At 40.6% G+C, this 21,172-nt stretch overlaps 2 protein-coding genes and 1 long non-coding RNA gene across 4 annotated transcripts in view; 1 reads left to right on the plus strand and 2 right to left on the minus strand.

Annotated features, from left to right (window-relative positions):
• Positions 1-16,033, plus strand: part of LOC136430648 (serine/threonine-protein kinase 32A-like) — a 46,958-nt gene extending 30,925 nt beyond the window's left edge. For both annotated transcript variants that reach the window (XM_066421428.1, XM_066421427.1), the window contains 6 exons: positions 2,714-2,817; positions 8,533-8,649; positions 9,578-9,703; positions 10,064-10,186; positions 10,499-10,572; positions 13,573-16,033. In XM_066421428.1, the coding sequence (XP_066277525.1) occupies positions 2,714-2,817; positions 8,533-8,649; positions 9,578-9,703; positions 10,064-10,186; positions 10,499-10,572; positions 13,573-13,732 (704 nt within the window). In that variant the 3' untranslated portion in view covers positions 13,733-16,033. The remainder of the gene's footprint in view (positions 1-2,713; positions 2,818-8,532; positions 8,650-9,577; positions 9,704-10,063; positions 10,187-10,498; positions 10,573-13,572) is intronic.
• On the minus strand, positions 15,057-17,104 carry LOC136430658 (uncharacterized). The gene is made up of 2 exons (XR_010754918.1): positions 16,767-17,104; positions 15,057-16,484 (listed from the first exon to the last, which is right to left on the minus strand). It is a non-coding gene; the product is annotated as an uncharacterized lncRNA (long non-coding RNA).
• A 1,839-nt stretch (positions 17,105-18,943) lies between these two features.
• LOC136430656 (uncharacterized) lies at positions 18,944-21,172 on the minus strand. The gene is made up of 3 exons (XM_066421440.1): positions 20,894-21,172; positions 20,221-20,359; positions 18,944-19,940 (listed from the first exon to the last, which is right to left on the minus strand). Exons 1-3 carry the CDS (start codon positions 21,025-21,027, stop codon positions 19,737-19,739), a joined length of 477 nt encoding a protein of 158 aa, XP_066277537.1. The 5' UTR covers positions 21,028-21,172; the 3' UTR covers positions 18,944-19,736.

The following is a 21,172-nucleotide window of genomic DNA, read 5'->3' on the forward strand; positions in this document are numbered from 1 at the left end:
CATTGAAAAACAAAGGATGAACATTTTTGGCCAGGCAGCCAGGTAGGATTTCATTCCATTTCCCATGCTGCGGAGCTTTTTCATTATATCTATAAAATGACATTTTGCCGAGTCTTGGGTAATACCGTATGTCAAGTAAGTGACACTTTCTATCCCACTGAAGTCTGAATTACATTTCTGAAGCACTAGATCCAGCAAAATTGAATTTTCAGTTGCTGGGAGAGACTACTGATTCAGAAGTGAGATTAGAAAGTACTTGTGATTGCAACATAGGTTCTAGATTGATACTAACTTAATCACAGAAGTTCACTAAAGCCAGGCCTTTGAGAGACAGATTTAATTTGTCTGCCTGACTTCAAAGTGATATGGAGTACTCCCCAAGAGCAGGTGTGGAGTATATTGCCATTAGGACTGTTCCCAACACACTTTATTAGAGGCAGAGGGCATCTTATATTTCATTTACTGAGAATGCCCAGATACAAATTGCTTTATTTTCTGCAATAGGCCCCATGATATATCTGAGTTAGTAATTCGAGTTAGTCACAAAGCAATAATGTTTGCAAAGGGTTGGTACTGTATTCGTCACAATTTTACTTATTTTGCCCAGGTTGTGAACTTGGTGTCTTTATAAAGATTGTACATGATTGTAGTAATATTGGAGCCAAATGAGGGAATGAAGAAATAGGACACACCAGTATTGCAGAGTACTGTCAGACCAATTTTCTATCTTTTGAAATGAATGGTAGGAAATTTCCAGTACCAAGGACAGGTCAGTACCTGTATGTATTATGGTGAGGACAGCATGTAAATGTACCTGTGTCATCAATAACAGACAGCCAGAATCAATATTTGAAATGTTGAACCCTTTCAATTTAATGTGAGTCATGGTTGGTGCAGTTGTACACTATCATATTAGGAGGAGGGAGATGAAAAATACAATGTGATATTTAGTGCTGATGGTGCAGTTTTTCAATATGATTGTAGATTTTTGATGTAGGAAACTCTAAACTACTTGTATGAAACTACATATGAACTGTAATTGTCGAGTTGTCCATGTGGGAAGTAAATCATTTATTAACAAGAGTCTTAGGACCCAAAATCTCCATGAAACTTTTTTTTTGTATTAAACCAGTTCCCCCCATTCTATATCGCTCAATGGTATGACCCCCGGCCACCTGCAGCTGTCGGGGGCTCAGGTTCCACAGTGACCTACTTTCGCTATCAACACTAACAGCTGTTAGAAGTGCCACAATGGCCAACACTGCAAATATAGATTTTCCCATTACTTAGGCAAATTAAGTCCAATTTGCATAATTTGCACTTCATTGTATACATCCCTCTCTAAGCTACCTGCCCAGTAAATAACATGAAAATCTGTCGCTCCTTTCTTCAGTTATTCTCCTTTGAAGATTTTGACAAATACGCCATTACAGTTCCAGTGACACATACCAGAGGGCCCAAAATCGACCTTGACCTTTCTCCTCCCCACACCTACCCACATACCAGATATCATTTCAATCCATCCACACGTTCTTCAGTTATGCTGATTTTAAGCGTCCGGTGACACATACATACAAACACGGTGACACAAACATACACACACGCGCACACACACACAAACACAATAACTTCGCATGATTTGCACTTCAGTGTGTACATCTCTGTCCAACCTACCAGCGTACCAAATAACATGAAAATCTGTTGTTCCTCTCTTCAGTTAAACCCCTTTGGAACATTTTTACAAATAGGCCACTGCAGTTCCAGGGACACAAACCAGGGGGCCCAAAATCGACCTTGACCATTCTCCTCCCAGCGCATACCCACATACCAAATATCATTACAATCCATCTACACGTTCTACAGTTATGCTGACTTTAAGCATCCGACGACACACATGCAAACGATTTACCTCCTAACTTATGCAAATTCGGTCTCATTTGCATAGTTTGCACTTAAGTGTGTACAACTTGGTCTAGCCTACCTGTGTACCAAAGAACATGACGATCTGTCGATCCACTCTTCAGTTCTTCTACATTTAAGATTTTAACAAATACGCCATTGCAGTTCCAGTCACACATGCCAGGAAGCCCAAAATCGACCTTGACCTTCCTCCACCTAACACCCACCCACATACCAAAAATCATTACAATCCATGTACAGGTTCTACAGTTATGGCGACTTTAAGCGTCCGGTGACACAAACATACACACAGACACCAAACGCAAGCAAAACAGTATCTCATGAAAAAGCCTTTTTTCATGGAGATAATAAGTGAAAGTGATCTGGAAACCAAACCAATATAGCTCACTTAAGAGCTAATCTTCCACAGGTTGTTAGAAGGTGCTACATGTACAAAATGTATGTTTGGTATTTACATATTGATGTATGAGGGAAATTCTCCTAGATCTTTTCTACAAGTACAATGTACCACAGCTTAACAACCCATCCTAAGAACTGCAACACTTTCCAGTAGCATGCATGTTGGGAGAGCGAAAACAGCTGGGATTTGAACTCCCAACCTCTTGGTCCAGAGGCGAGGTTGCTATTTACTGGACTATAGCTACCAGCGTTTCAGATGATTATTACCTTCGGAGTTGTTGTCAGACCATTGTTGATCAAAGGTAGTCAATGGTCAATGATAATTATTGCTTTATGATTAGCACCTTGAAACAATCTGACACAATGTTAACATTATGCTGTCTGCCTCTGTTAGCTCCTGAAGTCTACTTGTGTGCTTTGGAGATGTGCAGGGGATACAGCTACAGTGTCGACTGGTGGTCACTGGGTGTTGTTGCATATGAGATGCTCAGGAGAAAGGTAAGAATCTTAAATACAAAGTCTTCATTCTACAGTTTTGACAGAGTTGTGTTTTTGTAATCATATACTGTCAGTCAATCCTGGTCTCAACAACCACTTACCAGACTGAGGAAAATGGTTGGTGGGCGGAAGTGGTTGATCCAGGTAAATCGGTTGGTTGACAGAAAATAAAACATATCTACAAATTATAGAAATGGCCACAGTTTATTACTTTATAAACTCAGTTTCAATAAACAATCAGAGTTGTGTTTGTCTAACACTCACAGGTCTTTGGGTATATTGTTCCTGAAACAGACACCAAACAGTGCTTCCAGAATATGCAAAATTCCCACTGGTTCAATTTGTGCTTTACACACAATACCAATGTGCTTCAGCTGATTTTGCCTTGTGTATGGAGCAATTTTCATTTTTACTTGTTAATTGGGGCATGAGTGCCCTTGGGTACTGCAAAGAAGTGGTTGCTGGTAACATAATTGGTTAGAAGAGTGTTTAGAATAGGTGTCACCTCACTGAGGTTGAAGTGAACTGAACTGCAAATTGGACGGCCGGGGCTGTTTTGATGTGGCTTATGACTGGAGGTGGTTGGCAGGCCAGGTTTGACTGTAATTCAATATTTCTCCAATATATGTGCTGTCACAAGCATTTCTTAATCTCACTACATGTTCCAGGAACTCCTGGATCACATCCAAGGTTTTCCTTGTCGTTGCCTCCCTTGAAAATTCCACTTCACTTGCTGTGTCCTTGAACGAAATGACAAGATACATACCTGAGTGGTAACTTTCCAAACCATTACAATCCACAGTCCCATAATCATCACAGTACATGTATTTCAGAGTCATGTAGGATTAAGGAAAAATGTAGGATGTCAAAGGTATAAATTTAAAAGATTTCTTATCACTTGCAGTTGGGAGACTTGGCTCAGACATCCATCCAAGAAGCATGAATGTTGTAATGATCGATATCGGAAAGAATTATGTTTTTTGAATTTGAACATACAATGTATACAATGCTTATGCTTCATCTTCTTTTACAAATAGCCTTTCTTTCTTATAGTTCTCCTCATCCATTTTCCAAAGCCCTGTTGTATCTTCTCAGACTCTGAAGTTTTCCTGTGAAATATAATTTTTTTGAATTTGGCTGCGTAACTGAATATAACATCAGGTACAGGTACTGGTACATGTACAGGGGTTCAAGTGCAGGTCTGGGCCTATATCTATAATCTGTATCAGCTTCAATAATTTCACAAAGTAACCTGTTGTCTTCAATGATGTCAGAAACATAAATGAACAGCATGTTTGTTTAGACTTTATGTATCTTGTGCCTAAACCCATGATTTCAAGAGGATCTCAACTCAAAGATGATGCTGATTTCAATGCCCAACAATTTTGTCCCTTTTCTTCATCAGTGATAAATTTTCATCTTTGATGTAACAGAACTGACAAGTTACGTACTTGAGTATAAATCTATTCAGGCACAGTACTGGTACATCTATGTTCCGGTATTTTGAACCTGTAAGATTACGTATTAAGTATTTTCCCAGTTTTGTACTGGTGCATGGTACAGCCTTTATCAATATTTAGAAGGTATTAGGCTTGAGGTGAGAAAGTGAGGACTGACATTGTTCATTTATATAGAACGTGATGTTTATCCATCCTGAACAGAGCCAGCCGAAGGTCAATTTAGGCTTTTCTATGGCTTTTGTGAAAAGACATGCCCAGAAGGGATGCAGTTCATGCAGTATGAAATCTGCTGAGTGGTTTTGACCTTGGACAAGAGTGGAAAGGTTGTTGGTCTCACATTTAGAGAGCTTGTTTGGGAGAACTTTGAGTGATGCCGACCAGCATAACCCTGAAGTCAACTGTTTTTTTCTGTACATACATACTTTGCGAGAATATCTTTTGTTGATAATATTTGTCTCAAAACTAGACAGTACTGGTATTTGGTTTGTTTACTGTGTCCAGATTGGGCCACAACTGGGCAATCATGCTGTAGTAAAGTTGCATCAGTCTGGTTTTGAAAATACACTACTAGGGATATCCTCTTATCTCAAAAGGTTTCCTGGTCTACTTTCTACCACCTAGTCCCACAGTTTGATTTCACCAAAAATGTCTTCTCAAACATAGACCGCCTTCTTTAACAATTATTCTCAACAAATCAAGGAATTATCTTTTAATGTAATGGCATTCCTATGGTCTTGTACTACACATATTCATTTCCAGAATGACAATTGCCAGCTCTATGGAAAGGTAAATGCCAGTATCTTAGAAATGATTTAATACACAGCTTGTGCAGACATTTGCAGCATACCAGTATTATCAAGATGCACTGCACAAGAATGTAACCTTTTTGGACAAAAAATTTATTCTGTCTTCTGGCCAAGAGGGGTATGTAGTATCACAAAACAGGGTTCAAAATATACATAGAGTCCATTCCGAGTCACCGCAAGGGTTGTTATTGTCATAATTTACCACTGTTATTAATTCTCTGTAATTATTTGTCTAGATTTCATACTTTGGAAATATTGTGAATGTCATTTCAACTTTATAATTATTTGCCCAGTTGTGTAAATCTTTGGAAATATTGATGATGGAATATGATATTTCTTATAGTTTCTAAATAATGGTTACAGCATTCTACCATTTTCTACCATTTTTTACAATTATTTGTAACATGTTATAAAGGGGTCAGTGGGCTGTGAAGAAAGAAATTTAAACATATTTGCGAATTATGCTTGGGCACCATGCATAGATGGCTTGCACAAAGGACCTAACAGTGTCCAGCAGTGACATCTAAAAATACACAGAGGCAGACAGTAGGGCTGGATTAGCACCTAATTTTATGGGGGCAATTACCCTAATCCACAATTTAGAAAGCTTTGTCTATATTTCTCTATACATGTTTTTGAAATTTAGAGGAATCACATACAGATATTTGCAAATTATTCTAAATAAATATATTTTTGTGCAGTCTCTTTCAAAATGATTCTAAAAAATCTAATTAGATTCAAATAGATTCAAATTTTTATATTGAATTTTTTTGAAAAATTTAGAATCATTGTGACTTAGATATTCTTTTATTCAAATTTATCACAACTATTTACAAATATCATCTAAAAACCCTTGTGGTGACTTGGAATGGACTCTAGTACTTACAATATGTGGAAACTTTTTTGAGAGCTTGCCATTTGGCCAGCCCAAAGAATGCAAATCTCAGTATCATTAATTACTTATTGCAGGAAACAGCAATGTCATTTTGAGCCCTCACAGTGCAAAAGAAATAGTAAAACTCAGCCTTGGGTGGATGTGTTATCCAATGAGGTAACTTGAGCCGACGTTACTCCCATTAACCCATACAACCGCCAACAGACCGCACATTTCCACTCCCCCGCCTTCCGACCATAAAAACTCATGGATGTGTCAGATAGATTAATGGGGTACTTTCCTACTTTAAGGCTACCATGCCAGCAGCCCAGTACCATGACAACTTTACTACAAAGTCAAGGTCTCATCAGCTCTTCTGCTTGCAACAGACCTGAAATATCTGTTCGAAAATTTCCAATGTATGTGACTGTGCTACATATTTCTTCCTAGTCTCTCTCACTCTCAGACTCTATGTGGTGGCTGACAAGCATTTGAAATGCGCTTTACGTGTATGATTTATTTTCGGTTGGCTGATAAGCCTTGCACATGACTAGTACTGTAACGTTGGGTAACCTAAATTCGGGATTTTTCCGATAATGGTTGACTGAAATCAATCTAGCAGAACAATAAACCATCCTTTTTTTCTATTATTCTGTCAGTATCATGTACTATCTTTGCACTAATCATATATATGGTAGATTTTGACTCTAGTCGTGCTGACACCATAATATTTCAACTTGAAACTACCGTGCGCCGCACGCACAATTGTGGTGCTGTCGGACAGGGGGGCACATTAATTCGGGAGAGAAGATTCGTCTTGAATATCTTACCGCTAATCACATTTTATACAGCAGCTATTCGTTCTATCCTTGGCTTGAGGAGAGTGCTATGGATATAGACGTGTCCAAGTAAAAAAAATACACGAAGAAACGGCCGTACCGCACACATCAGGCCAGTTCGGGAACAACCCGTGTGTTGAGTCGGTAGAACTTCACTCAAAGTCGGCCCATCGTCATCATCGGGCAACGTGTAACGTTACATTATTCATGGGAAGTTAGCTGGATGCCGTAGCAATGGTAATACTACTATGTCCATGTGTTCCTTGTTGTGTTAGGAGCAAACTTTGAGGAAAATATCTTCCTCAGTCCACTATCACACGCAGCATTTAGACAAAAAAGTGTTCCTCACAAACCTTTGTCGTCTGCTTGACAACAGGATTCTGGTTAACAATATGGCGGCGGGAAAATACACGTGCCGTAGGTTGTAGCAACAGAGAGGAGTTTTGATGATTGATCACACTTAGAATATAGTTGCAGGTTAGCAAAAGAGATTGTAATAAGTTGTCTTATAAATAATTGTGTTTAGCAGGCAGGAGATGTGACATTTGTCTTATAAACCAGCGAACAACCGTGCTGGGTGATTCTCCCACGAAGCCCCCAGACTCTGTCAATAAGGGACGGAGAGTTTTTGACGTCGCCAACTTCTAATGCATGGTTATCGAAGCTTTTCAGCCAGTGTTCTGAATACGTTAGTCTATCTGCTTTGCATTGCTGGCGTTATAACTGATTTTGCATGTAGCACATATCCCTAAATACCCCGTTTTCGAAAAATCCTGACTTTAAGTACCCCACGAATTTAGGTTACCCAACGTTACATATATTTGTACATCATGGATAGGCTGTGGAAACTAGTCAAATTTCACTCTGAGCCAGTTTCCTCAGGCAATTACAATGAATGGTTTAGTGTGTTGTAAAGATTTTTTAAACTCTACATGCAATGTTGGTCATGCTTCTTCCAATAAAACTGAGACAATTCTGCAAACTTTTAGCTTGAAAACACTGTATACCTGCCAGCCAAAGTTATTTCATGCATCTCACACAGTAGAGTCAGCCATTTCCATTGTGTCTAGCTGATGCCTTTGTCCATTACTGATCATGTGGTGTTCCGCTTTGTAAAAGCATTTTCCGTGTCTCATTTTCATTCTTGCTCCTTGACACATTCAATAAAAATGATAACATTTATTTGACTTTAGCCTATGTCACAAGGCATTAATTTTAGTAGACCAACTTTAAGTGATGTGTTATACCGTGAGATGTTTTACAGTTTGTGTGATTTCATTTTTATGAGTTTGCTCCGTGCAAGGCCAAGAAACCATTTCTGGGCACTAGATTAATTTGGTCAGGAGATATAGGTGGCTATGCTAGGAGATGGTGGCTAGCAGTGGTTTTGAAGGCTTATGGGTTTTTTTTCCTGAGAGAAACACTTGTCAGGGAGAGAGTTCCATAATTTTTGCAGTCTGTGGAAAGAAGCTTAAATGCTGTACAACTACAAGGACTTTGAGACTGGACAGTATAATGATGTGAGCTAGAGGAGAACCTACGGTATGCTGAACAGATCAACAGTGTAACAATTAAGTAGTGAGGGTTCATCAGAACAGTGACCATTCTGTAGAGGAAAGACAAGGTGGCAAAGTTTCCTCTGTGAGAGAGAGAATCCAGCTTTGAGGCCAGATGGTAGCCAATGGCTACACAAATACTCCTTTGAATACAAAATGTTTGTGTTTTGTTTTCCACAGAGGCCTTATCCCATCCACACAGTGACATCCCTACAGGAGGTGGTGCATCAGTTTGAGACTACAGGGGTGCACTTCTCCTCCCAATGGTCTAAGGACATGTGCAATCTACTTAGGAAGGTGAGAACAGTTGCCTTTGACTTAAAACAACCAGGATAGTCGCCATTGGTCAGGGTAAAAGGCCATGACAGTTGCCATTGGTCATGGTAAAAGGCCAGAACAGTTGCCATTGGTCAGGGTAAAAGGCCATGACAGTTGCCATTGGTCATGGTAAAAGGCCAGAACAGTTGCCATTGGTCAGGGTAAAAGGTCAGAACAGTTGCCATTGGTCAGGGTGAAAGGCCAGAACAGTTGCCATTGGTCAGGGTAAAAGGCCAGAACATTTTCCATCAATTTGGTTCATATCACCATGGTCAATCTAGGGCATCCTGCACATCCCCACAATTTCAAAATGGAATGTTCCTAGTTTTTCAATTTTTGCACTAACTACATTGCATATATATTGCAGCAGCACCCACAGGCATGTGTGATTAGTCCATGAAATGACATCTTGATACAATATTAGCTCAGCAAGTGAAGCATGACATAACATTGTTAATGAAGCTAAATCATACATCAGAAGTTACCAGTTACCCTCAATTTCAATCATAACAGTTGCTAAAATCTGTTCTTAGATTATGTTCTGTTACAGTAACTTTCTAATATCCTAACCATATACTTCATGTTACTGATAGATATCTTTTAACCTTGCTTTTCTTTGACTTGTTATTAGAAGCTTTTTGACAATTACTGTGGTTTCGTCTGTATGATTACAAAAATGTTTAGGTTTGTCCATGACATGGTCGATTTGTGATATCCTTCAGAATTATGATACTTATACTTATAGTCAAACATTTAAAATATCCTTTCATGTGACTGTACAATATTTTGTTATGTTCTAGTCTCCATCTGAAAATCCATTGCCCTCAACAATTTTTTAGATATCCACAAGGGAGTCTTCTGACAGTTGTGTAGATACATAACAGTTACAACTCCCATGTCCCTACAGTTGTTGACAGTTGACATTGACCAGAGGCTATGCAGTCTGTCTGATATAAAACAGCACCCAGCCATGGCAGGGGTAGACTGGGACAGCCTGCAGGCTCTCACTGTTCCCTCACCATTTGTGCCACCAGTGAGTAATTGTCTTGCATATCAAATGTTTCTTATACAGTGTATTGTAGTCATGGCAGTAGTTTGTCACTTAATGTGAAATGCGATTGTAACCGCAACATATTATTGTATTTTGTATGCACACACGTGTAGTGTAGTTGTACATTGTAGGTATCATATCATAGTCATTTCGATATGAAAAGAGTTACGGTATCATATGTTCAGAGTTTCCATGGAAAATATGCTTTGACAGCAGGGTGATATTGACCATGCTTCAAAGATGTTATGTCAGAGTTTCCATGGAAAATATTCTTTGACAACAGGGTTGTATTGACCATACATGTAGATACTGTACCTGAATTGTTTTGAATTGTCTTTCCAGAAAGACCATCTAAACTGTGACCCAACCTTTGAGCTGGAGGAGATGATTATTGAGTCCAAACCTCTGCACAAGAAGAAGAAGAGACTTGCCAAACAGCACTCAGATAGGAGACAAAGCAACAATGTAGGTTCAAAACTCTCTGTGAGAAGGAGTCTTTATGATATGTGCACATTCTATTAGTATTATAATTATCTACTTTTGTTAAAGAGAGGATTGATGTAAGTGGAAAAGTTTGCTTTCTAGTGTCTTATGTTTTTTAACAATGAAGAATTTATATCTTTAATGGAAGGTGACAGTTTTGTCTTTTCTGTAGTTTTTTCTAAGTTTTGTCATTGGGCACTATAATTCATTATCTTGAAATTGTCTCCCAGTAACCTAGTGCTGATAAATCAAAGCTGTTTTCTATCACCTGTACACATGTGTTGCACAATGCAGGCAGCTTTACAGAACCCACTTCAACCCCAGTTGGACCAGCTACAGAGACAATTCAAGGTGTACAACAGAGAAAGGTAGGAGCAACATCTACTCTCCAAGCAGAGTTTAGAGCCTGTCTTGTTTTAGATGTTTGTTTTTTTTGGTATTTTTGTTGGCCTTTCTATTTCTATAGCTTTTATTTGTACTATTTTTCAGTTTCACATAGCTTTTGGGGCAGGAAACAAATGGGTCAACAAATCAAACAGTGTTATGCTCAGCTTTTAAGCAAAAAAAACATGGGTCCAAATTTTCTTATCCTTATTTGGATTGAAAACATGTCAAAGAACTTGCTAACATATCCTAGGATGAGCACTTAGAAAAAAAATCAGCTCATTTCAACTTTTGCCTGATTTCTTTCATACTTGAAAAATCAACACTGCTATGGTTACTGTATATCACACAAATACCTGAGCATAACATGTTTTTTTAAAAATCGTTATTCCTGGTAGAGAGGGTATCAAACACCTTAAACCACACTGCAAACACCATACTGTCAAATCTTCATGGGAAGCTATGGACTTAAATTGATATGATAACTTTGATAACATGACAAAAGTACAGAGATGTTTGCATGGTCATGCACCTAATAGTATACAGATAGTGAAGGATTAACAACAAATAACATTCAATTTGATTTCTAAACACAAATACAAAGTCCTTCAGAGGGGCGTGGTACAACCTATGTACCAACTACACCACTTGTTAGATGTACATAGCACATTATGAGAAATAGTTTCAGCTTCAGGGGTCTATTCATGCCCAAATCCGCCCATATCTACCCCGTCACCTGATGTGGTGAAATCTTCAGCCATATAGACGTCATTTCAATGCCTCCCGGGCAACCATGCTATCAGATGATACCACAGGCATGTAGTTCACAGGCTCTCCCTGAAAGTGCATGTACTTCATTGATGTTATCTGTAACTACAACTGAACAGGGTTCTACCTTCAGCCCACGCAAAGCAATTTGCAGACTTAGGTGATGCTAATGCATTTCCCAGGCCTTTTGTTTGTTCTTGAGATTCAAAGGTCTATGTAATTCCAGCATTAACTTTTCATTCCAGGATTGAAAACCTACATGGCGGGTGGATAAATTTTACATTTTGGGCAGTCACATGAAAAGGTCTGCCTGGACTGAGGATCTCCAATGTCACCTTCCTGTTATGATATGATATATTTCTGTCAAGCTGTCTAGATCCTTTATTCCTCCATGGATGGTAGCAAGTGTGGTGTAAAAAGCACCAACAAATCATACTTTGGAGTCTGTCTAAAATGCTTACTCACTGCTGAAATGTGTCCATTGATGTTGTCCTTGATGTCTTACACATTTGAATGATGTAGATCATGAATGTAGCCTGCTAAAAATACCTCTGTCCTTAGTGTTGAAGGATAACTACCCACAAACACACATCCCTGTTTTTGGTACTGAATGACACCCACCCACAAACACATATCCCAGCTCCTGGTACTGAGGTACACCCACCCACAAACACACATCCCTGTCCCTGGTGCTGAAGGACACCCACCCACAAACACAAATGCCTGTCCTTGGTGCTAAATGAAACCCACCCACAAACACACATCCCTGTCCCTGGTGCTGAAAGACAACCACCCACAAACACAAATGCCTGTCCTTTGTGCTAAATGAAACCCACCCACAAACACACATCCCTGTCCTTGGTGCTGAAGGACACCCACCCACTTACACACATGGGTACCCACAAACACATATCCCTGTCCTTGGTGCTGAATGAGACCCACCCACAAACACACATCCCTGTCCTTGGTACTAAGGTACACCCACCCACAAACACATAACCCTGTCCCTGATGCTGAGAGACCATAAGAACCAATACATACTTGCTGCTTATTGCTGAGAGACCAGAAGACCCATAAAGATGCAGATCTTTTAACCATTTGCTGATCTTAGGACCAGACCAGAGAGCGACACTTGTGTAAACAAGATGCTAGTACACAGATCTGCTTTCAACTCAATAATTGAGTGGCTCCAATAGAAATTAGTACACTAAGTATCCTTCAGCCTGTTTCTGCCCATCGCATCATCTCCTGAATAGCACTTATATATTTGCTGGCATATCAATATCCATCTTTGAACCACGTCAATCCCAAAAGCCAATACAAGTATATCTAAATGCAGCTGATTCATAGACTTTCAAAATGTGGGGATTTTCCTCAGCTTCTGCCGCAATAGAGGGTTCGACCACATGCAATAGTCATAACTTTCCAAAAAGGTGCTTCATAACATCTACCCTTGTAGCAAAGCCTAGATTACAGCATCTATCGCTGCCCTTTTGTGCTGTCCTTCCCACTCAATCAACTCGGCTCTGACCTCAACAGGGGGTCGAGAGGTAACCTTTCCCACCGCTAAGCACTGCTGTCTCAAAAGTCTATCTATCTTCACTTGGGAAGATCCGACCTTGTATTATTGTAACTATGTCTGCCCGAGCTCATTACTGGAAGTGTCTATAAGGGGCAAACCATCACTGCTCCCTGGCCATGGGGCAGGAAGGTAGAGTGAACATTGTGTGTTTTTTTTATATTCAGTCAAGACATCAAGCCTAGTTTCTCACTCTGTGATGTAAAAAGAAGGTAAAGGTAGTTCCATAGCCTTTTTGAGGCCAAAGGGGCAGAAGGTTTTATCCACTGTGGATAGGGCACAGTATTTGAAGGTGGAGCCCAACCCTCTCCTTTCACTGCCTTTTACCTCCCCAACCCAAGTTAGGTACCCATTTTTACACCTGGGTGAAGTGAGGAAAGTTGTATAAAATGCCTTTCCCAAGGGCAAAACATTGGTGGGATTGGAACACATGACCTCTGGGTTCTGGGCTTAACACCCTAACCACAACTCCCTATGATGTGTTGTTTTGTTTTTCATTTCCCACCCCAAGATCTTCACTGCTATGTCATAACAACTAGGCTTTTTCAAGGTGTAAGATTAGCAGATAGATGTTGTACCATTACGAAGAACGCTTTTAGAGTGTTGCCAAATGTGTTGCTCCTTTTCCTTGCCCCAGGAGAAAGCAGGAGGAGCAGGCTGCCGCCGACAAATTGGACGCCGGCGTTCCCGAGAGGAAGCGATCGTTTATCGACTTAATGGTGAGAAGGAGCGAGCGAAAGGAATCTACGGTCAAAACTCCCAACATGGGGGCACACTTGAGAGTGGAGGAGGGATGACAAAGGAAGGCAGTGACACTTAGAACACTAACAGCCATGTCTAATGGACTGTAAGAGAACAGGCAAGCCTATATCTGATGCAGACTGCCCACACAACTGGTGGGCACATTGCCGGGAACATGCAAACTGCAGGACAGGAGAGGGCGACGTCAAATCATTGCCATGTTTCACGTTCTGAATCTTTTGAGAAATAATAGCTAAACCTGACCTTCAGGAGCTGTGTTAGAAAGATATGGTATACATTTTGCAATGAATGTAGCTTTCATCTGGATAATCTTTTAATCAAGTCACCTAATTTCCATTTTAAAGCACAAAAAGAAAGTGCAGAGCAGACTTGTTTCAAGAACTTGTCAACAATTTGTCATAATTTGGTCAGCAAAGGTATTATGTAAATTGCACCAAATGTGGTGCTTTCAGCGCTGAAACTGCATTGGTTTGGTGCGTGTGTTAGGTAGATACATGTACCTATGAACCATCGGCACATTGTGAGTGCCCCTGTGCAGAAAATTAGTGCTCGGCCCCAGTAGTAATGTTGGGACAGTAAGATAGCAAAGCCGATACTGTAGCGGATTAGGTCTGTGTGCATGTTTTTTTCGTGGGGGTGGGGGTTGGGTGTTTATGCCTTATCTTATTTATTACTCCCAGTTGCAGAAGTGACATTTCTGCCTTTGGTATTTACATGTAATTCAAATATAATTTACAGTATTTACATATTATACACCGGGGATGTGCAACGAAATAAATGACAGTGGTACATGTATTTTTGCCAACAAAAGAAAATTATCAATTTCTAGATTAAGGATTAAGGAAATGCTGTATTCAATAGGAGAGGAAAGAACATATTGTACAGAAGTTTTAAAAGAAATTTATAATTGCAACTGTAGCTGACCCCCTCTGTATGCCTTCCAAACGATGTTAGATATTATCTTCGTATAATTGTATATAAGTCATTGTTTAAAATGACAATGTTTTGTATATGTTTAGCTAACTGCTTCTTTGGAACAGCTGAACCAGCTTGTGTCTCATACAAGGCTTCTGGCTAGCTATGTTCAATATGACCTTGGGTATGGGAGCGCCTGGGACAGTAGAGACTTTAAAGGAGACAAACGTTGGATTACAAGCAACTCACTGTCTTGAAAATGAATAAAGAACCTGATATTCTGGGCATTAATGTCTCGAAACTCCAGGCAGATGTTGGAAGGGAGCATGGTTTTCTGACTGCCCCATTTTCCAACTGGGTTTTTCAATGTAGGAGACCATGCTGATCTGAAAACCATCAAAATCTACCTTCCTACCTGCTGAGAAGAATATACATTTTTTTGAAAAAAGAGTCAGTAGATAGATTCACAACATGTACACCTAGCAAAATATACACTATCACAGTCTTACTGCCAACAAGTATTGTTACAATTTCTGATTATGTCATCTGCTGTTGATATTAGTATTTATGCAGTTTTCTAATGAAAGGCTGCAATTTAAGTATTGGTTGTATGACATATTTTAATCTCTGAGATATACCAAATCTCTCTCTATATATATATTTGACATGTATAAAAAGAGTGTTGCTACAGGAGTGTTATATGGACAAGTGTTGTAGAGTGTATGTTAAAAGTCTTGTCTGACTGACAAGAACGATTTTGCTTACCAAAAGATGTGAAAAGGTTTGCATTAGATAACATTAAGAACTGCCTTAGTGATCAGTTCAATGTGACAATGGTGAGCTCGTTACTTTCGCTTGTGAGAAACATTCTGGCACACCAGGGTTACAGCTTGCGTATTGAGTCAGGGATAATGACCTGTCCCAATATGTTTATGGTGACATAACGCCTAGTTTATTAGGTGGCTATAGGGTCGCTGGCTAGTCGTTATATCACCGTAAACGCCGTGGGAAAAGTGGGTCATTCATACTATTACCGTGGGGCCAATTCGAACTGGTTATGACGTTATGGCTGTGTCTGCTCCATACAGCCTGGCTATTGATAGGGAGGTTTACCAAGGTATGCTGCTGGTATATTGCATAATCAGCTTGCTGCAACCCTGGGGGAAAGAATGATTTGAAACAGTGTTACATTGCAGAAGTGCGTAGTGGTCGCTGTAGATTTGTGAAGTGAACTGATCTTCCAGTTCTTCTATTGAGCCATGCAGGTTCATCAGATGTAGTGTATGTGCAAGCGTGGTAGGTAGCGATGGTAGCGAGTGCCTGATTAGGAATATTGCAATTAAGTCAGAAACCCTTCAATGATGAGACAAAGCGGTCAATTTAATTTATGCAAAAAAGGAAATAAAAGCAAAGACACTGCAGGATTGTGACATTTTCTCTTTTCTTGTAATGAACAAATCTATAAGATCTCTTCCAACTTTTGAAGTAAGCAAATCGTATTGAAGGACACAAGAAAAACTCAGAAATGATCAAATATGATATAACCACGCCCTCCTTAAGGTTTTAGGTGATACAGATGTACATGTATTATAGAGAGCAGAATACGCTTAGGTGTGGTACCTCGTCATGGAGGAACCGGCCGGTGTGGCGTGGACACTTGAGTTTTCTTACAGTCTGTTTCCATTCTGGAATGGAACTCTGACATCGTCACACAACCAGACGAAAAGCAACCGCGGCATTCAGCAATCCACTTGCCTGTAGGGACGGACAGTCCATGTGCGCCTCCTAGCGGTTCTTGCCGAATTTTGCCCCATTCTGCGTCTGAGTGTGTCAGTAGACGACTGCATATCGGAACGACTGCACGGACGACTCCTACGTCAAAATGTAGAATACTCTTATACTCCTCACCATATAAATGTTTGGCGCTTTGAAATAGCACGAATCCGACATTCTGTGAACCTTAAACGATTTCATTGCATTCAGAAGGACATGTAATAGGTAAATGTACAGTATGGAACACCAGGCATTGACAGGTTAACTTTCACATCATCAAACACAAATCAAAATAAAGGAGGTTGACTGTATCTAACATTGAATGTTAATGTTATCCGTTTTCCTATAATGCACCGTAGCTGTAACAGAATCATATCTTACCTTTAACCTGGTCCCCTCTGCTACCACGATGACGCGCTGGAATCACTGGGGCATCTTCGGTCTTGTGCGGGAGCGTGCAGTTATCATACGTCTCTGGCCTGCCGTCACATTGCCGTCGTATGTATAACGTTATCCTCGCAACTCTTCCTGATGACAGCATCGTAATGCTCCGTACCCCGCCTGGCGAAGTATGACAGTACCACAGGAGTACCGGACTCGTTGCAGCCGTCAGGTTCAATAGAAATGGTCAGCTGATTGGGTTTACTCGTGATGAGGGTGACTCTCCTCGACGTGAAGCTCGCCAGGGCGTGCGGCAAGGCATCGGCCAAGTCCGAGGACCATTGCATATTGGCCCTCCACGGACAGCCTCTCCAGCTGCTGCCAGAACGCCTGTGGGCCGCCTACGAGGAACGGCATGTAGAAATCGGCCTGGGACTTGATGTACTCCACCAGATCTTGTCGCAGCATCTGTGCTGTGGTGGTGACACGTGGCTCTCCTCTACAGAGTTGTCTAGAGGCTGCCGAAAAAAAAAAGTTACCATCGCCTGGCACCTGGTCCCGCTCGTAACCTAAACTTGATATCCGCTCCTCCAGAAGAAGTTTGTCACTCGCCTTCTGAAAGAATGTCGACTGCTTGTGACGGAGGGAGGGCTGGTGGACGTCCATGGATCGTCTGAGAGGTCTGGGTTGCTCCGTTGTCTGGTCTTCAACCGCTATCGGTTCCATTGCTTTAGATTTGCGTGGAAATGGATCCTCGCCAACCGCAATTCGCGGAGCCGTTTCCTTCTCTTTGTATTTGACGGTGTCCTCACCAACCGCAATTGGGGGAGCACTTACCTCGGCTGTGTAAGGGGCAACCTTGTTTGCGTACTTCTCCCTTTTATGGAAACATTTGACAATTTTTGCCTGAAGTTTCCTGGCCTGCTTTTTGGCCCTGGTAGCTAACCTGCATCCAGAGAAAACCCTGTCATTACAGTTTCGTTTTCCTACATATACGGAGAGAAGAATGGGAGGTGGAAGGAGAAACAGAGGAGGACAGGGAAATGGAATCAGATGATACGACGATGTCTGACTGTTTGATAAGTGACATTAGTCTCATTATGGAATCATGAAACATCACTAAATGATAGTTAATGTCTGGTTTAAGACCACCAACAGTTGTAAACCATGACCAACCCCGTTGCAAACCGGGAAGCATACCCGGACTGGCTGTTAGACACGTGCAGTGTTGTAAGATTTGCTAATCTGGGTGCTTATTTTTCGTCATGTCTTTCTCTCTATCTAGTGTGGCCATGTTTCTCATCTAATAACCTCTAGGATCATATCGATTTCACGACGAAATATCTTTACACGGAAACTAACGTCTAAATGTTTTCTAAGAACATTGAATCCAGAACGTAGATCCAAATTTAAGTCAAACATTCCTATAAGGTTCTCTTAATCCAACTTGTCATAACTGTACTGTACAGCAGGTGACAGTGTAACAGTTTTGAAAACTTTGCTGTCATGTTGTTCAGTCTGAAACCCGCTTACCTGGTTTTGTACAGGGTTTGAGGAGCGACCTCTGCTTCTGCCGGCTTAACCTTACATTTTGACCAATTACAACCCATACTGAGGGTGTTATTGGACACTAAAACTCCAAATCTTCACAAAGTTTCACAGAAAGTGTTTTTCAGTGGTATATCTCTTCGTCTCGCGTCTGTTTACTTTCTCAGGGTTGCGACGTTCCACAGAAAAGGTTGTGACGTTCCGGAACATCTTTCACTTATAGCGAATTCCCATAATGCTCTGCGCAGTCACTGAGTCCTCCACCAACGTTGTTGAATAAGTTTGAAGACGATTCTTCCATTTACTTTATCATCATCAAATTGCTCTGTTCAGTTTTACTTTGGAGTTGTTAGTTATGATATATTGTTGTTGGTAAAGTTAAATATAACGTTACATGAATACTGACAGGACACTGGCTGTACCCATTGAATACAGAAATCTTATAATTACCGTCCAAAACCGGCAAATGAGCAAAACCACTATACTTAGTACTTAGCAGCCAGGGCGATCATGATCATATGCATGTTGACCGTTAATGCTATTGCTTTACCAAGGGAGTTTGAGCGCCCCCTGTCTTCCCCAGTGTACTTATGTATAGACTGTTGAACAAACTGACATGGGGACTACTATTTACATTTGTTGTTATGATATTGATATTTCATATTAATCGCCACCAATGACATAACAACATAAACGGTACGAATTATAGACAAGCGAAAGCTATCGATGACATTTTTGCATTAATGATAATCTATCTTTATTCTTTTTTACAGAGAAAGAGTATTGATATGAAGTACCCGATTAGTTGCTCATTACAAACAGATGAAATAACAAGAATGCCTAATTTGACACGAAATGTATCTGGTCTATACGTAATTACAATTTCTTTACATGCAGATCCTTCTCCTCATACCAGCTGGACCTTGCCAGCCACGGACGACTTTGCGCGGTTATGACTGCAAACCTAACGTTCTACAGGTCGATATGTGCGCCAAGCTCTTTAATTACTTCTGCAAGGGTCACATTTCCAAGCCGGGACCCGACCGGAATGTTTTAGAAAACAAAGAATAAAAAAACTGCATACTAGTATCAAGAATATAAAATGATACTTTTTTACGTTTTGCGTGTTTTGTTGTCTTTTATATTTTTCGTTCCCGCAAGCTACCCGGGCGGGCATTGGAAATGTGACCCTAGCATTCCTCAGGGTGGATGATCATGGTGTACGTTGGGACGCGACGCTTGCATTGATTTTAAATCAGCCGTAGTTGATGACGTTATGTTTCTAACATGTATAAGATAACAGAACACAACATTACTGTCTAGTGACTGATGGGACTTATCATCAGGCTTTAGCTCTCACATTCTTTTGTTACTTAGTTAGTTAGTTGGGTTTTTTTTCCTTTTCCGCGTTTCCCCCTGGATTTAGACGTTTGGCGACAACAGGGGGTCAGCCTCAGAAGCCTGTACAGGTATCTTACTGTGCTGCACGTGACCCAGCATCTCCAAGTACTTCTGCTTGTTGATCTCACTGGCCTTAGGTTTGTACACGTAAGAACCGATCAGCACAATGAAGAAGAAAATGCAGAGTCCCAAACACACCCAGGGCAGCGCCTCCCTTGTTGTCATCTGAAAAACATTATCGAAAAAAAGTTGCAATCCTTTTTGTGTTACATTCGACGACTAAGCATTTGTAATCATGATGTTGCTATGATGCATTCGATGATTTGCTATTATATTTGTTTGTTGTCGATGATATGCTATTATATTTGTTTGTTGTGTTGTGTTGTGTCAAGTTACGGAAAAACCTTTAAGCAAACTCTAGCGCTACAGGTTTCTACTTGAAAGAAACATCTTATTTATGAAGAGTTCTGACAGCTCAGTAAGTTGATTTGTAAAGAACACGTACCAGAATGAAGGTTAAAATGCATCCACACAGTGCAAGCGCGAACAGCAGAGTAAGAATATAGCGTAGCCACGCCCAGAGGATGGTCGCCCCTGCTATCTCAGGGAGCTGGATGATGGTCCCGTCTTTCAGGAACAGGTAGCTGAATTATTCAGAGAGATCAGATTGTATGAATTCTAATCATAAAGGGGCGATATTGTGATGAGACATGGGGCGTTTGCATGACATCAAAGGAAGGCATCGACATCTTAGCCACCTCGAGTTATAATTACATGACACAAAACGTTTCAGCCGACTGGGCCACTTACATGAAAATTGCTCGTTTTTAATGGGATTTTTGTGGTCTCGCAAGTTTACTTATTATAAGGTTGGTAGACCGTGCGCTTTGACCAGGTAGGCACCATATAAACATATGCACACTGCAAATGTTTGTCTATTGACACCGACGACTTGTTCAGGTCAACAAACTCCCCTGACACTTACCACACTGGACTTTAACCTGTTTGTCTCGTGACTGTGGTGTAGAAAACTGGGTGCATTCTTCAAACCGAGTTAAAGAAATATCCATGGGAGTATATTCTGGAAATGAATAGCATTATTTACAAACCAAGATCAGCGGAGTATCCTAGATTCTGAATATTCAATTTAATACGAATCTAAGACAGGAGAAACTTACCTTTCTTCCGGCGCACAGGGCATGTACCCGACGTGGTAGAATTTGGTTTGAACGAAGGCTTCCTCTCCGTCTATCGTGAAATAGTCGGACTTTCCAAAAAGTCTGGTTCCATATCGGATGATGAGTAGTACCATTGTAACGACTTTAATTCAGGAAGAGGGTTGTAGTCAGACAGAAGAGGCTACCTTATTACCAGACGACGCATATAACGCGGAACGTCCGACCGGTCGACCTCGCAGCTTTCTGTTGACGCCTGTTAGTGGCGGAATGATTCACTTT

Source organism: Branchiostoma lanceolatum, chromosome 3 (genome assembly GCF_035083965.1).
Source record: "Branchiostoma lanceolatum isolate klBraLanc5 chromosome 3, klBraLanc5.hap2, whole genome shotgun sequence".
In the NCBI taxonomy this organism is placed as follows: Eukaryota; Metazoa; Chordata; class Leptocardii; order Amphioxiformes; family Branchiostomatidae; genus Branchiostoma; species Branchiostoma lanceolatum.

Bases quoted from the DNA above. Each gene is read 5' to 3' on its own strand.
- LOC136430656 (XM_066421440.1), bottom strand. From the start codon at position 21,027: ATGGTACTACTCATCATCCGATATGGAACCAGACTTTTTGGAAAGTCC. The intron at 20,360-20,893 runs GTAAGTTTCTCC...TGAATAATTCAG, and splicing joins CCCTGTGCGCCGGAAGAAAG to CTACCTGTTCCTGAAAGACG. The intron at 19,941-20,220 runs GTACGTGTTCTT...AATGTTTTTCAG, and splicing joins GCATTTTAACCTTCATTCTG to ATGACAACAAGGGAGGCGCT.